The 17,531-nt window shown below is 42.4% G+C and overlaps 2 protein-coding genes across 2 annotated transcripts; both read right to left on the bottom strand.

Annotated features, from left to right (window-relative positions):
* Positions 1 to 995: 995 nt before the first annotated feature.
* Positions 996 to 10,413, bottom strand: wdr36 (WD repeat domain 36). The gene is made up of 22 exons (XM_059357938.1): positions 10,161 to 10,413; positions 8,639 to 8,666; positions 8,348 to 8,448; positions 8,104 to 8,221; positions 7,725 to 7,857; positions 7,521 to 7,575; positions 7,200 to 7,332; positions 6,824 to 6,999; positions 6,473 to 6,593; positions 4,953 to 5,018; positions 4,748 to 4,837; positions 4,481 to 4,623; positions 4,282 to 4,399; positions 4,044 to 4,209; positions 3,371 to 3,479; positions 3,122 to 3,201; positions 2,833 to 2,940; positions 2,471 to 2,702; positions 2,146 to 2,268; positions 1,610 to 1,691; positions 1,274 to 1,461; positions 996 to 1,178 (listed from the first exon to the last, which is right to left on the bottom strand). The coding sequence occupies exons 1-22, from the start codon at positions 10,302 to 10,304 to the stop codon at positions 1,029 to 1,031; spliced, it is 2,664 nt and encodes an 887-aa protein (XP_059213921.1). The 5' UTR covers positions 10,305 to 10,413; the 3' UTR covers positions 996 to 1,028.
* Positions 10,414 to 11,016: 603 nt separating this feature from the next.
* On the bottom strand, positions 11,017 to 14,585 carry slc25a46 (solute carrier family 25 member 46). Its single transcript, XM_059358008.1, has 8 exons — positions 14,178 to 14,585; positions 13,580 to 13,622; positions 13,427 to 13,484; positions 13,147 to 13,224; positions 12,826 to 12,926; positions 12,605 to 12,661; positions 12,465 to 12,522; positions 11,017 to 12,354 (listed from the first exon to the last, which is right to left on the bottom strand). The coding sequence occupies exons 1-8, from the start codon at positions 14,443 to 14,445 to the stop codon at positions 11,758 to 11,760; spliced, it is 1,260 nt and encodes a 419-aa protein (XP_059213991.1). The 5' UTR covers positions 14,446 to 14,585; the 3' UTR covers positions 11,017 to 11,757.
* Between the last annotated feature and the right edge of the window lie 2,946 nt (positions 14,586 to 17,531).

Raw genomic sequence — 17,531 nt, 5'->3', positions numbered from 1 at the left:
ATTGTCTTTTAAGAGCGATCAGAAGAAACTGGTACCTCTGTTTTCATCCAGAAATGTTGGATGGTGGATCATCTGTGTGTCCTACACCCAAACTATAACTCTGACAGCTTTATCAGACCAATGTGAGTGAGAAGACCAATTTTCCTACATTTCTATCTATAAATTATTTCCGTAGAGTGGTATCTGCGGCCTCGAGCGCAGTTTTCAAATTTATTTTTTGACAATTTTTTCTCTCCCTCTGCACTCTAGCGATGATGTCATCCACTCTAGCCTCTCCATAGGGTAACATTGGAGGGATTTTTTGGCATGTTTTTGCTGAATAATTTGAAAACCATCCAACCGAAAAAAAAAAACATGGAAGAAAGTATCAGGAGACTTCAATCATGTCAAAAAAGCTTACAGAGCTACTGCCTTACCCCCAATTGGTCAGTCTGTTCACAACTTAGTTCTTCTGGAGACTTGTTACAAACCCTGTGTGTGGAGGCAGCCTGCAACTAAATTCACAGTCAGGAAACGGACACCAGAGGCTACTGAGGCTCTAAAGGACTGCTTTGAATGTACAGACTGGAATGTGTTGCTGGAATTTTTTGAATTTTTTTTATTTTCAAGCGCATTCAACACCATCCAACCCAACATACTCAAAAACAAGCTCACAGAGATGGGAGTGGATCTTTCCTTCATCTCCTGGATCACAGATTACCTGACAAGACCACAGTATGTCAGGTTGGGGAACTGTGTTTCTGGGACATTAATGAGCAGCACAGGGGCTCCACAAGGCACTGTTCTGGCTCCATTCCTGTTCAAACTGTACACAGGGGACTTAACTAATAAAGTAATTTTGATATGATTGATTTTTTATATTAAAGTATTTTTTTACGTTTAAAAACTACAATCAGTGATCTGACCTGTGACCCCAAAATCAAGATTAGATCATTTCAAGTTCAGAAGAAAAGAAACAAACTGACTCAGAGGACCAATCAGAAACTTTTAATAAACAACAAAACTGTGTGTGTGTGTGTGTGTGTGTGTCACAGCAGTGCACTCTTGGCGTATGACAGTAGACACAGTGATTGGTCGAATGATGCCTGTAGCTCTGCCCATCCCGCTTCCAGCCGGGAGGAGAGGCGGAGAAGCGCCGCCATGGCAACAGCGTCCTGTGACAGCGAGCGCAGGTGGAGCTGAAAACAAACAAACGAAGATAAACAGGAAACTGAGTAAAAAAATACAATAAAAAGATGTCGTTCGATCTGATGCTGCGCTCTGATTGGCTGACCTTCAGGAAAAGCGCCAGGTAAGCGTGAGCCAGGTCAAAGTCCCGCCCACTGCTCAACATGCTGTCAATCATGTGGATGAAGGCGAGCAGGAGGCTGCTGGCTCCGCCTCCCTCTGATGACAAACAGGTGAGCTCCACGGAGAGCGCCGCTGGCCCACAACCCTTCAGAAGACGCAGCGGGACAGAGACTGGAGCCAGAATAAACTTTATTATTCTAACAGACATTCTAACACACATCATTCATAAAAACATTTAAATAAAACTGTAATCTGACACCAAATATAAACAAACAGGTCATCTGTTTATGTAAACATATAACAACATGTGAACACTCACAGGATCCGGAGTGAAGAGCAGCATCCAGCTCACAGCTGAACTCTGATCTCTGAGCCAGCTGACCCCAGCCCAGCAGCTTGGACTGCAACAACAACAACAAAAGATTATTATTATTATTATCATTATTATTTATTGTGTACTACAGGACTCCGCTGTGTGTTTACTCCAGTCATCTTTTCTTTTCATTACACAAGAATCATATTTTTTATTTTCTAGTGTCTTTATATTGCTGCTGTTTATATGTGATTAGGTTTAATAATTCTGTTTATTTATCATAAAGCCTCTCTGTCCTGAGATTTAATGGTTTACCACCTGGAAGGACGCAGCGCGGCCAGTCTGAAACTCTTCATAGCTTCTCCTGTCATTTTATAACCACAAACTGATACATTAGCTGTTAGTTCAGCTCTCTGTTGACAAATACACAAACCTACTGCAGGTGTAACCCGTGCAGGTGTTACCTGTGTTACCTGTGCAGGTGTTACCTGTGCAGGTGTAACCCGTGCAGGTGTAACCTGTGTTACCTGTGCAGGTGTTACCTGAGCTTCCTGAGGATCCTGTTGTTCAGGTGACGTGAAACGAGGCGTGAGACCAGGAAGTGTTGGCAGGAAGAACGGAGCAGCAGCCGGAGCAGCAGGGGGCGCGACAGGTTTATTCCTCCTCTACACACACAACATAAAATATAAACAAAATAAATAAATATTTATAGAACAAATATAAATCTATATAATCTATAACACCTGCAGCTTTGTGGAATCAGAACAACTCAAACAGAAAAACGTAGTTTGAACGACAAAATATATCGCATATATATATATAAACACTTTGGTTTGGGTGTGAGGACTACAGACCAGGTGGACTCACCTTGATGGCGTCCAGGTGCAGCAGACTTTTCCACCGAGACTCTGGCAGCAGCGACAGGGTCACAAGCTCCGCCCCCAACTGCTCAGCTGACTCGTACACATCATCAGCCTCCTCTGAAGTCTCTCCCTGTCCCAGCTCGTCTGCCGTGACGCCGGGCAGCGTCTCCTCGGCTGGTTGGTGGTCTGCTGGGAGGGGGCGGAGACCCACGGGTCCACACAGACTCTTATTGGTCCTGAGGGAAGAGAGCTGCACTATGACTGGCTGCAGGAGATCAGCTGACAGACTTAAACACACGGATCAGTGATGTCATCTCATTGTGATTGGCTGATGTAAGTTAACACTGCACTGTGATTGGTTCACACCAGAGGTACACGCCCAGGCTGTCCACATGAGCCGTCGCGAGGAAGTCTCCGGTTGGCGACAAGGACACACCCACCGGTGCCATGGCAACCAGGAAACAGTCGACGAGACTGAAGAGAAAAACACGTGAACACACGTATTGTTTATTTATTTACAAAATACAACAAACAGAACTTTATTATGTTAAAATCACTGAAGGAGTGAACGACTCGTGTGTGAAGGAGTAGATGACTCTTGCGTGAAGGAGTGAACGACTTCTGTATGTGAAGGAGTGAAGGAGTGAACTCTCACCAGCCGGAGGGGAGGTCCCAGGTACGAATGGTACAATCCATCGCCACGGTGACCAGCCAACGGCCATCAGGGCTGAATGTCTGTAGAACAACAGCATGTTAGCATGCTAGCTTAGCATGAATTTCATCAACAGTCTCTTAGCATATTAGCTTTGCATTACCATCATCAGCAGGTTGTTAGCATGTTAACATTAACATTAACATGAACATAATTAGCAAGTTATTAGCATGTTAGCCTTTCTAAACCCACCATGCCGTTGATGTTGCCGTGGTGACCCGCAAACTTCCTGACGACCCGTCTGGTTTCTATGTCGACCACCAGCAGCGTGAAGTCATCCAGCGCTAATGCTAACATCCCGCTAATATAAAAAAAACAAAAAGACCGTCATCCACCTAGCATCATGCTAGCTGTTAGCTACCTGTCTCTGTGTAGCATCATGCTAGCTGTTAGCTACCTGTCTCTGTGTAGCATCATGGTAAGTGTTACCTACCTGTCTCTGTGTAGCATCATGGTAACTGTTACCTACCTGTCTCTGTGTAGCATCATGCTAAATGTTACCTACCTGTCTCTGTGTAGCATCATGCTAACTATTAGCTACCTATCTCTGTGTAGCATCATGCTAGCTGTTAGCTACCTGTCTCTGTGTAGCATCATGCTATCTGTTAGCTACCTGTCTCTGTGTAGCATCATGCTATCTGATGGCTACCTGTCGCTGTGTAGCATCATGCTATCTGTTAGCTACCTGTCTCTGTGTAGCATCATGCTAACTGTTAGCTACCTGTCTCTGTGTAGCATCATGCTATCTGTTAGCTACCTGTCTCTGTGTAGCATCATGCTATCTGTTAGCTACCTGTCTCTGTGTAGCATCATGCCAACTGTTAGCTACCTGTCTCTGTGTAGCATCATGCCAACTGTTAGCTACCTGTCTCTATGTAGCATCATGCTAGCCGGAGCAGCATGTAGTTTCAGCTGCACTTCCTGTTTCCTGCTCTTGAAGCGCCAGAACTTGAGCAGCCAATCAGAGGCTGTGGTGAGTGTCAGCTGGTTCAGGGAATCCGTGGCGACGCCTCGCACTGCCCCACTGTGGGCTGAAGGGGGCGGGGTTAGTGACAGACAGGAAACGGGACGGACCAATCACAGACGAGAGCAGGTGAACATACCTTTGTCCTGGTCGCCGTAGGAACCGCGGTGCTGGCCGGACTGCAGGTTATACACGTCGACGCGGCCGCACGATGAGCCAATCACAGCAAAGTTTCCACAGGAAGTGATGTCGACGGCCTGAGGACGAAGACAGGAAGTCATGTGATACTGAGAGGACACAGGGGGAGGGGCTTAGAGCAGGCGTGAAAGGGCCATTACCGTAGCGATGCTGTTCCTGCGAGCGCCCGGCGGCTGCAGGTGGTGAGTTCCCATGGTGCACCGTGGCACGTTCCAGGTGGTGGCTGCTAGGCGACCACGATGACACGCTACGAGGCTGTCCCAGTCTGACTGACGGGCGGCAGCTGTCATCACCAGAGAGAGAAAACCTTAAATCTAATGTTTTCTGAATGGAGTTCTGACAAACAACATCTTAAATCTGATATTTTCTGGATGGAGTTCTGAGTGTGTTTGAGTTGGAGCGCTCACCAGAGGAGAATGCCGCGATGGCAGGAAGGCGCAGCTCTTCATAGGAAAGCCCCTTCTTCTTCTTCTGTTCTTTCTTCTTGTTGATGGAGCCTATGGCGGGAAAATATCAAGGTTTTTTTTATAATTCATGAATCCCAAGTAGGATTTTCTTCTTGTTGATGTTTGAAAGAATGAGAGGAAACTGAGAAACATGTGGCTGACGGACCGTGACCCAGGTTCCTGTTGAAGCGTTCGTGGACAGTGGAGAAAGACTGCAGCGTCCCGTCCTGACCTGCAGGGGGCACAACACACACACACAGCTGTTCACCTTCAGTTACAAACAACACAACAACAACAACAACAAACTGGACGTCAACCAACAACACAGAAAACAGAACATCACAGCTTCATTCCAGTCACAAACAGGCAGACACACTGCCCCCTGGTGGCTGAGCTGGGAACTACACCACAGCGACAAACAGCAAAAAAACAGCAACAAAAAACAACAAAAAACAACAAACGGCAACATACAGCAACATGCAGCAACAAACAACAACAAACAACAACCAAAAGCAACAAACAACAATAAATGGCAACGAACAGCAACAAACAACAACAACAAATGGCAACGAACAGCAACAAATGGCAAATAACAGCAACAAACAACAACAACAAATGGCAACAAACAACAACAACAAACAGCAACAAATAGCAACAACAACAAACAGCAACATGCAGCAACAAACAACAACAAATGGCAACAAACAACAACAACAACAAACAGCAACAAATGGCAACAACAACAAACAACAACAAACAGCAACATGCAGCAACAAACTAGCCTGGCTAACACCAGACCAAATCTCATTGGAGATTAGGTCTGGACACCTTCAATGCATTTCTCCGTAGAGGAGGTGTGGTTTACGATCCTCCGGAGCCGTTTATTGGACGCTTAGAATGTCTATCAAAGCGTCTGTAGGTAGCTCTTAGCCAATCAGATCAGTTATACCAGATGACGTAGTAGAGCAACAGAGATGGATGTTTGTTGTGTGTGTGTCTGTGAGAGTGTTGCTGCTGCTTTGCTTCTCCAGTTCTCGCTTTCTGCAAGATTATTTATTTTCACGCTTTATTCCCCCTCATGTCATTCTGCCACACACATCCACTGATTTTATGGGCAACAAACAAGCTGCTGCGGGTCTCTGGGGGCTCCGCTGTCCCCCGGCTCGTAGCCAGATCACCGGCGGTGACCGGCGGTCTCACCGGCTCGGCGCAACGAGCCGCAGAAACCGCCCGTGCGGCACTAATAGTCCCGCTACCGGTGATCTGGCTACCAGCCGGGGGACTGCAGAGCTGCCGAGAGACCTTTCGCCTTTCAACTTTCGCTCTAAACTATTTAAAACACCATCTACAGCTAAAGAGAGTTTCGCGTCTGCAGCAGCCATGTTGGATCCGGAAAGCTTCCAAGTGCCGAGTAGTACGCGTCATCGTCTCACTGTCCCTCCCCGCTCTGTGATTGGATCCCTAAAACAGGGCTAGCGAAATCGCCTAGTTGCCAGACTGCCTGGAGGTTCGAAATCAAATTCGAGCGCGCAAGGCAGTCTGGGTATACCCAGGCTAGCAACAAACAGCAACGTTTACCGATTGTAACAAGCTTGTTACAGCTGATAAAGCTTGGACTTGAACGTATCAGTATAAACAACTTTAACTGTAACTGAAGTAAATAAACAGACGACGCAGTTTGTTTACCAGCACTGAGGATGTTTTTCCCATCGTTTCCATGGTGATGGATGGTGGTGGGCGGGCCACTGTGACCCTGACGACTCCGAAGCAATCTGGCTCCGCCCCCCTCCTGGTCAAATATCCATACCTGAAAAATAAATTAAATTTAATTAAATTTAATGTATTTAAAATTAAATACATGTTTTAAAAATATGACAAATATTTAAAAAATATTTTTATAAATATTAAACAAAAAAATCACAAATAAATATTGCAGACATAAAATAAATATTAGAAATATCTCAAATAAATATTTAAAAATATATATAATAAAAGCATAGTCTGATGTTATTAATATTAATCTTTTATCTCTTTTACCTTGATGGCGTTGTCGGCTCCGTTGGTGATCATCAGCGGCTCTCCATGCAGGAAGGTTGCCGCAGCGATGGCCGTGCTGTGGGCGTGTCTCTGCTGAGTGACTAGCTGACGGCGCTCCAGATCCCAGAATGCAATGTGGCCCTGAGGACTGCCGGACGCCACGATGGGAGGACCGTCTGTCAGAGAGAGAACACCTTAAATCTGATGTTTTCTGAATGGAGTTCTGTCTGACTCTAAAGAATCTGTTTTAGTCACAGTTTGTCTAACCTCCATATTTAATGAGGTCAGGCCTCATTTGCATATCTAAACATAAAACATCAGAAACTGAAGCAGAGAAATGTTGTGAATGAAGCTTCGTGTTGATCACAAGACTCACCGGTCCTGAAAGCGAGCGAGCTGATTGGTCCCCAGTCCTGCGTGAAGCTCATCAGCGTCTCGTCCAATCGGATGTTGTGGATGATGATGCGTCCCGACGCCGTGCCAACGCCGACCACGTCCACTGCGGGACTCTGGGAAATTAAGTTCAGACATTTAGTTTGCCTCTTTTATTGTTTTTATACAGATTTAGATTTTAATATTAAAGTAAACAAACGGTATATTTATTTTAAGTTCAAAAAACAAAAACATTATATATATATATATATATATATATATATGTATATATAAAATAAAAAAAAAGACTTAAATAATTACTGACCTGCTGTAGAACTGTGACTCCTGCTGACCAGCCGGGAAACGTAAACAACAACTTACTGCAGATGCAACAAACAAACAAAACAAACAAACAAACAAACAAACAGCACGTTAAAGTGAATGAGCTGCTGAACAAACAACCTCCCGTTGTTGTATTTTATGACATCATGAAGAGTTCTGCTTGATGCTAGCATGCTAACTGGCTCACCTAGTCTTGATGTTCCACAGCTGCAGTGCACCCTGGGAGCTGCCCAGCAGCACCTTGTTCAGGTAGGTGCTTGGGTGCATCATGGCCGACACGTCAAAGGAGGCAGGGTCAAACTTCAGCCGCAGGTACACGTCTGAGAGAGAGAGGCATGATGGGTAACTGTGTCTCCTGAGGCACATCAGACTACAAACTACAACCTGCTGAAACTGAAACACCTGAAGAGCCCCGCCCACAGTTTACACCTGTATACACCTGTAAACGCCTTTAAACACCTATACACCTGTAAACACCTGTAACCATCTGTTAACACCTGTGTACACGTGTAAACACATTTTCAGGCTGTATATCTTCAGCCAGATGTGTAGCCCCGCCCCCTCACCTCCTTCCTGCACGTCCCACACGATGACATCACCGCCCCCGTCGGCCGAGATCAGCTGATCGCCCAGAGGAAGCAGCAGCCGCACATCCTGTCCGTGTCCATGGTAACGCATCACTACCTGCACACATATTAATTTATAATAATCACTTTAAGTAAATTATTGTATTGTAAATAAAGTGAGAACAGTTTAATAATGAATAATTAATATGTATTTGTTTATAATAATAAAATGTTTGTTGTTGACCTCCTTGTTGCGGGCGAAGGCACTGATGAGTCGCCCGGCGGCGGCGAACACCAACATCCTGTCCGCCGCCACACAGCTGATGTCATCAGACAGGCTGTTACCTGGGCAACCAAACACAGCAGCCAATCAGAGACCAGCTAATATAACTTTAAATAATACTTTAATTAGAAAATAACACTCCATATGTAATGAAAAACATTATTTCAGTACTAAATATTTATGATTTAAAGATTTAGAGATGAAACGTTTTAAAGACGCTGTGACATCACAGCGAGGTCAAAGTTTACTCACTGACAGACACGATCCCCAAACGCTTCACCTGCAGACAGAGACACGAGTCAGCATCATCATCACTTCATCACTACCACCCATCATGTACTCATACTGTTCTCCTCTGTTTCCAGCAACATATTCCAGTCTGTACATTCAAAGCAGTCCTTTAGAGCCTCAGTAGCCTCTGGTGTCCATTTCCTGACTGTGAGTTTAGTTGCAGGCTGCCTCCACACACAGGGTTTGTAACAAGTCTCCAGAAGAACTATTTTGTGATCTGACCTGCCAAGTGGTGGTAAGGCAGTAGCTCTGTAAGCTTGTTTGACATTAGCTTTCAGCAGATCAAGGGTTTTATTTTCTCTGGTGGGACAATTAACAAACTGTATAAATTCAGTCAGGTGGGAGGAGAGGGAAACATGATTGTCCATACTGTTCTCCTCTGTCCAGCTGACAGTTTTAGTTACTTTTCAGGTCGAGATTTAACATAAAAACATGATACATTTAAAGTGATTAGACATTTGTTTTTAAATGATACCTGATAACAGTGTAATAGATAGTTAAATGAGCCCTGTCTTTACAAAATTAAAACACTGCTTACATAAATGCATCAATACAAATAGTGTAATAATATATTTAGAGTAAATAAAACAATCTGAGTGGGTCCATTCTGCAGAATGAGTACTTTTGCTTTTGATACTTTAAGTACATTTTGATGCTGATACTTTTGTACTTTTACTTCAGTAAGTTTTGAATGCAGGACTTTTACTGTGGAGTAATTTGAGAATGTGGTATTAGTACTTTTACTTAAGTAAGATATCTGAATACTTTCCCCCCACCACTGGTTACAGTACATGTATTCTAAAAAATGAACATACCTATTTGATCAACTAATCATCTACTGATATTCTCAATAGCTTTAAATGATTCCTTGACCCAGAAGATGTAGATTTTGACAACAAAATTGACTTTCTGAGTGGCTTAGAAGATATAGTGGTTCTGATAGATTTTATATGGCTCCACTCAAAAACTGAAACTTATGGTGATAGCGAGCATGTGGAAAACATTTGGTGCTTTGGTTTGGCGTGTCCCCCTTATTTAGCTAAGGTGCCTGACTATAACTAACCATGAGCAGGTTACACATTATAATTCAAATGACCAGAGTCCCTAGACATCATTAGACCAGGTCCAGATCTATAAACACTGTCCCTAGACATCATTAAACCAGGTCCAGATCTATAAACACTGTCCCTAGACATCATTAGACCAGGTCCAGATCTATAAACACTGTCCCTAGACTTCATTAGACCAGGTCCAGATCAATAACCACTGTCCCTAGACATCATTAGACCAGGTCCAGATCTATAAACACTGTCCCTAGACATCATTAGACCAGGTCCAGATCTATAAACACTGTCCATAGCCCTTATTAGACCAGATCCAGATAAATAAACACTGCCCCTAGACCTCATTAGACGAGGTCTACAGTAAACAAACATAATATTAATAGAAACATAAATAAATATAAAGAAAGAAAGTCTCTTACGTTGTACGTGTGGACACATTTACCGACCGCCGTGGTGACGTAGAACTCCCGGTGCTTCTTGTGGTAACGGAGCGCGTGCGGCACGTGGTTCGAATAAAGTCCCAGAACCCGAAAACCACAGAACAAAGAGCTGCCGCCCGACATGTTACCTGTCCACGAGACACACCGGAGAATCACTTGAGAATCACCGGAGACTCACCGGGACACCGAAACACATGGAGGAGCAACAGGAAACTGGTCCGACTGGAAACACGCGGAACCAAGACGACGGTTCCTGCAGGACGACCGGAAGTCCAAAAAATAACCAAAATATATAAAAACACAGCAACTGAACAGTGAAATCATTTAAAAAAAAAATGTATATTAAAAAAGAAATTATAATCTAAAATCTGCATTAAAAATATTTTTGATTCAATTAACATAAAAATTATAAAATTATCAATTTGTATACTTTTTTTATTTATTAATAATAAAATATATAAAAACACAGAAACTAAACTCTGAAATTAACATTTTAATCAATAAAAAAATGAATATTAAAAAATATATAACTTAAAATCTTCATTAATTCTTATTAATAAAATATATAAATTCAATTAAAATAAAAAACAATGTATATAATTTATTGATTTATTCATTTCAAAAACACAAAAATATCTGAAAATTAGAAGCAGCCTGATGCTCACAACAGAAAATTATGATAAATAAAATATTATGTTTTTCTATTAATTATTGTCATGAACAAACAATAAAAACATAAAGTGCGATTCAGTAAAATAATATTCTGGTTTATTATTTAAACATTATTCTTAATGAATTAAAACTCTTTATTTTATAAATTTACAGCAGAAAAAACTCAGAGTTCAGATTTTATTTTTATTTTCAACATTTACAACAAAAGTACAACATAAACAGATCCAGTGATTTACTAAACAAACGTATTTTATTTTTCTTTCAGATTCAAAAATGTTGCACCTATCTGCAAACATTTATTTTGAAAAGTCAATCATCCTATCCAGTTTCCTGTCGTTTGATTTAAATATTCATGAAGCACATTTATTCATCTAGAGCTACTAAAGTTTATTTATTTATTTTACAGCTTTGTACAAACATAAAGTCATGACATCATGCTGGACAGGAAGTGACATCAGAGAGTGACACAAAGAGCGATTCCACCCGTTTCTCACTCACACACTCTCTCTCTCACTCACTCACTCACACGCGCACACACACACACAGGTGTAAACAGTCACATGATGATGACATCACTGTGACATTGGCTTTTATTTTTTGGACAAATTTAAATATTTTAAATTGATCAGCTTTCAGTGTTTCTCTTGTTATAAACATGTTATAATCATATACCGCGCTCATTATATTAACACATAGTACATGTCATTGCAGTAATAACAACCTGTTATAACATGTTATAACATGTTGTAATAATTATAACATGTTATAATTATTTCATGTTATTACATGTTATAACCAAGTGTGACTCATCTTTGAATTTTTTTTACTGTACATAGAAACAGAATGGTTTTGTTGTCATGGTGACAGTGGACAAGAAGTGATGCTGTGTGTCCGTGGCGACGCTCTAGCAGGCGCGGCCCTCCAAGAGCATTAGCCTCAGCAGCGTCCTGGCGGCGGCGAGCAGCGCTCCATGCAGTGCGTACTGCGCTGCCAGCGATCCGAAGCCGCGGTAGAAGCCGGCGACGCCCTCTTTGCGGCGGATTGCGTGCAGGCAGTCGGAGAAGCCGTCGTACTGTGTGTTGACGGGCAGGACCAGCGGGCTGCCGCCATTAGCCACGGCAACCACACCGTCGGTTGCGTCGATGATGGTGCGTGTGCCCTGCAGGCCGAGACGGTGCAGCGCCGTCTCCAGAGGGAACAGCGCCACGTCCGCCACCAGAGACCCCGCCCACGCCGCCGCCAGCTCGGGGAAGTAGGCGTCCAACGGGTTGGACGGGTCCGCCCGCTGCTTCCTGCCCCGCTGGTGCAGCCACAGCACCACCCGCTGGACGGAGGCGGCGATGGCGTAGCGCAGGACGGCGTGCAGTGCGGCAGGTAGCAGCAGACAGCTGAGAGGAAGCAAGCGGCGGCTGTGAGGAGCGCCCACGCCCAACACACGCGTCACGCCTTCACGCACACAGTCCAGCAGCCCCGATGACGAGTCGTCACGCACAATCTCACTCTGTGGTCACATGACAGGAAGTCACGTTAAATTCAGACACAAACACACAGAAATATTTATATATATATATATATATATATATAGGTCAATAATCAGTAATCAGTACTGACCTGGACCGTCTCGATGAGGCTGGCGCAGTAGAAAGGAAGAGCCACCACAGCTGTTAACCTGCAGGACACAAAGACTTCAGTTCCCACAATGCACTGCAGTTAAAGGACACGAAATCAAACAGAAGAAGAAGTGAACTGACCCTTTGAGAAGCAAATGTCCTGCCAGCTGCTTCCAGCTCCACCTGTGAGGAAGCTCCCTGCACACAGTGATCACACTATTAATACGACAGGAATACTGATGGAATACTAAATATATTATGGAATATGGAATATATTATGGAATACTAAAAAAACGGAATACGACATGAATACTGCAGTATTCATGTTGTATTCCTGCAGGGATCTGGCAGTGTGCAGTTACCGTGGCAGCGGCGTGAACTCGCTGATGACGCCCTCGGCTCCCAGCGTGATGCCGTGGACGATGAAGGTGCTGCCCATCCCCTTCCACAGAGCCTTCGGACCCTGAACAACAAGTTGTTTATTAATATTTGATGCACATTTATTATTCGTAAATCATATTTCAAACATTTTAGATTCTTCAACTTTCTTGCTGATGTTTAATTACATTTCTTATATAAATTAAATGTTTTCATTAATATTTATTATTTATCAGATTCGTTGTTTTAATGAGTTTCTTAGTAAGTTTGGTTCATCAATGTAAGTATGAAGGTGTCAGACTCACCTGAGCTTTGGTGATGGCGTACATGACAGCGACGGCGCTGAACGGAGTCAGGTGGTAACAGCGGGCGTGGTAGTTCACCTGCAGCCGACAGCCAACCAGAGAGCAGCACAAACATTCACTGTTATTATTTTACTCATCAATGGAACCAGAAACAAAACATGATGAGCAGCTATAAATGAGTCATTAATGAGTTATACTGCTCTCTTTTTGTTGTCTTGGTTGATGAAAAGATCTTCAAACTGAATGTATTGTTATTATTATTATCATCATCATCACATACCTGACACTGTCTGCGGAAGACGATGCAGGGGTGAGCGAGGACGTTCTCAGTGAACAGGCTGCAGACACACACACACACACATTCTGTGATTTAGAAAATGATTTCTGTTCAACTTCATTTAATAATCATTTATAACAGGAATTTATGTCCAACCTGACAAGTCCGATTCCAAATCCTGCAAATCGATTGAGCTGCTCTGAAAAAACAACAACACAGCAGCAGGAATAAATATGAATACAGAGTAATAACATCAATAATACTATTACAGACTAATAACAGACCAATAATATTAATAAAGACTAATAATATCAAATGTACTAATACAGACTAATAACAGATCAAAAATATTAATACTGACTACTGAAAGATCAAAAATATTAATACAGACTAATAATATAAATATATTTTTTATTAATCTAAAATCAGCAACAATAAAGCAGATTAGTAACAGATTCATTAATAATCTCATTAAAACGATCAGAAATGATTAGAGAAACATCATATTAAATGACAATCTGAAGAATGTTATTAGCTGCTAGTTAGTCAGCTGAAGCTAACCTCCAGTGAGCCAACAGAGTGAGATAAACTAATAAATAAATAAATACAATCATTTCATTTCTCCAGTTTGTTGTTAGCCGTTTAGCTCATTAAGCTACTTTCGCTTCACTACTACTTAGCCGTTAGCCATGTAGCCGCTAGCCTGTGCCGTCCACTTTTCATTGTAACGTTAGCCTCCAGCTAACCAACCCACCGGCGGGCGGGACGCCGGGCTGCGGAGCCTCCCAGCCGGCTGCTGCTCCGGGCCCCCCGTGCTCCCCCAGCGTGTCGTCGTACTGAGGAGTCCGCTCCCCGTGATGCAGGTTGCGGCTGCCGGGGATGTCCGGGGGCGTGGTGACCCAGTGGTGGTGCTGCAGCTCCGCGGGGCCTCCGGCGCTCCGCACTGGGTAACCCGCCCCGTACAGCGGGTCGTCCCGGCGGAGCCCCAGCCCGTCGAAGCTGTCCGGCCGCCTGGAGGCCATCAGAGGGTCGGGACCAAGACCCGGAGGAAGGAGACAACAGGAAGATACCGGCACAATACCGGAAAATACCGGGATCAATGATGTGAAGAGGAATATTCGTCCTGACGTTTGACCCGAAACACAACAACAACCACCCGGAAGTTATTCTTCTTCACTTCCGGCTTACGTGCAGTGACGCGCCTCGTTAGTTACCGCCTCCTGCAGGAACTGGGAAGTCCTTTACATTTGGAATTACAGGGACATACTATACAAACACAAATCACTTTTTTTTTTTTGGGAAATTTTATTTATGCAAAGTTTTGGCACATATATATATATACAGACACATACAGTACAAGAAACATAGAAAAAACCCAACAGAGAAAAAAAGTAAAATAAAGGTAAACAAACCAGAATAAAACAAACAGATAAAACAAAACAGAAGCAACAGACAGCCAGCCACCACTTAATCATTAACGTAAAAAGAAAATGTGCACAAAAACATGTCGGTCCAACAAAATGTCCCCAATTGTCCACTCATATGAAATGAAAAGGGCCAGAGATTGAGTCCAGGAGGCCCGAGCCAGAGGGGAACAGCAAAGTCTCATATATATATATATATATATATATATAATACATACACTTATATACAATATAATTTAATAATAATAAAAAAAATTACTTAATAAAATAAAAATAAGAAAGCAGTGCGTTCAGGTCCCAGTTTGAGGTCTATCTTTTCTAATGTATTCAATAAAAGGTCCCCAGATCTTTTTAAACCTATCATGAGAATTAGACAAAGAAAATCGAACCTCCTCGAGGTATAAACAGGAAACCATATCATTCAGCCACCTTTTGAAGCAGGGAGGGGAAGCGGACTTCCACTCCCTTAGGATGACTTGTTTTGCAATGGCCATACCAAACATGAGGGCTTGTTGTAAAGCAGAGGGAAGAGTCAATGAACTGTTGGAGCAGCCCAGTATCACCAAGAGACAGTCAGGGACCAGTCGTTTGTCATATACAGTACTATACAAATTAAAAATATAAACCCAAAATCTAGTGAGCTTAGAGCAGGACCAGAAGAGATGCCCAAGAGTTCCATCAGCTGATTTGCATTTATCACAAGTGGGAGAGACCGCAGGAAAGATTCTATTCAACTTAGTCTTGGAGTAGTGTAATCTATGTATTACTTTAAACTGAATGAGCTCAAGTCAAGCATTAATGGAGCATGCCTTTATCCTATTTAACCCTTTCGTCCATAGCTCATCAGAAATTACTTCACCGGTGTCCTTAATCCATGCCTCTTTAATATGGAGAGAGGGGGTTGCCATAGAGAAGAGGTTAACTAATCGAGAGATCAAATGTTTGGAGGTGGGAGGTTTCGTCATAATATCATAGAAGACATGTTGTATCGGGATCACATCTAGGCTAGAAAATGATTGCCTGGCAAAATTCCTAATTTGCAAATAACGAAAAAATTGACTAGTAGGGAGTTTGAACTTTGCCTGAAGTCGAGCAAAAGAAGCAAAATGATTGTCAATGTACAGATCCCTGATAGTGGTAAGACCATCATCTGACCAGTGCTTAAATACAGCATCCATCAACCCTGGCTTAAAACAGGGGTTCTGACATATGGGGGACAAATCACTTTTTATAGAGAACTGGTTCAATCATGACATAAATTTAGTCAGTCAGCTTTTTAGTCCGAACAGCACACTGTTATCCTATACAGAATTTTTAAATAAATATACATTTCCTATTCCTCCAAAAGAATACGCAATAGTATTTGATGCAATACCCTCTGGTGTAAGTATGTTGATCAAAAGTGTCATAGTATCTGAAATTGAGCTGTTACCTCTGGAGCCTGTGCTGACAGAAGTCGGTCGAATCTGCTTTTCAGTGAAAAAGAACAATAACCGTAATATACGTGCACAATACCAAAAAGAAATCATCAGTACCCCAAACGCGGTATCATACTGGAACAATACATTCACAAATCTGGTCTGGAAAAACAAATGGTCTCTACCTGCCAAATACTTCATCACAAATAAAATCAAAGAAATTTCCCTTAAACTCATCCACCGAATCTATCCCTCCAAATCTATTTATGCAAAGATATAAAAAAGACATCAGCAAATTCTGCTCCTTCTCCCTCACTCTTTATTTTGCTGTATATATGTTACTGCAAAACAGAGGAGCTTGTTCAGCGACAGGATGCTCCTCCCCAAGGTCAACATCAACAGACTGAAACACTCCTTTGTCCCCCGTGCCATTAAACTGTATAACACCACACTTGGAGGTAGGCTGCGGCAAAGGAGGACAGAGGTCGGGGAGGAGCACCAGGCCTGACCCACTACACAACACCTTGTATTTATAATATTTCCTTGTATTTACATTTCCTTGTATTTATATTTTATATTGTATTTTTACTGTCTCTTGATCTCTCTAATTTTATCTGTACTAATACTGCAGTAACAGCACTAATACTGCTGTAAAAGTACTAATACTGCAGGAACAGCACTAATACTGCAGTAAGAGTATTAATTCTCCAGTAACAGTACGAATACTGCAGATTATTAAAGTTCCTCTAAGCAGCAGATCTGAGTTATTATTTGTTATTTTATGTTTCAGTTTGAACAGACAAGACAACAACTTTCTTCATAAACTTTATTCAGTTTTTTTTTTTTTAATGATTCCAGCATTTGTGACATTAAAACACATTGAAGAACATTTCCTTCATTAGATTCTCACTGACAGTAACCGACCTGTCCCGCCCTCTGATTGGTCCAGTAAGTAAACCCTGCCCACCTCTCAGTGTCAATCAATAATAAAAAAGTCACAATAAATCACAGACACGAGTGCAGAAACCAGAAACGAGATCCAGGTCAGTTTGTAGTTTCATTTCTGGAAAAACGATAAAAGACACAGATCCAGAGAGTAAGGCAACACGTGTTGTTAAGGCCCAAACAAAGATTAATCACCGATTCATCCATCACATCTCATTTGACTTTTGTTCATTTATAAAACAAGTTCATAACTTTCCTCATTGCAATAAAAAACATGTTTTATTCTATAAATCATTAATTTTATTCCCATCAATACATTTT

Source organism: Centropristis striata, chromosome 19 (genome assembly GCF_030273125.1).
Source record: "Centropristis striata isolate RG_2023a ecotype Rhode Island chromosome 19, C.striata_1.0, whole genome shotgun sequence".
NCBI lineage: Eukaryota > Metazoa > Chordata > Actinopteri > Perciformes > Serranidae > Centropristis > Centropristis striata.
The sequence above is the reverse complement of the archived record's forward strand: the minus strand, read 5'-3'. Positions and strand labels throughout refer to the sequence as shown.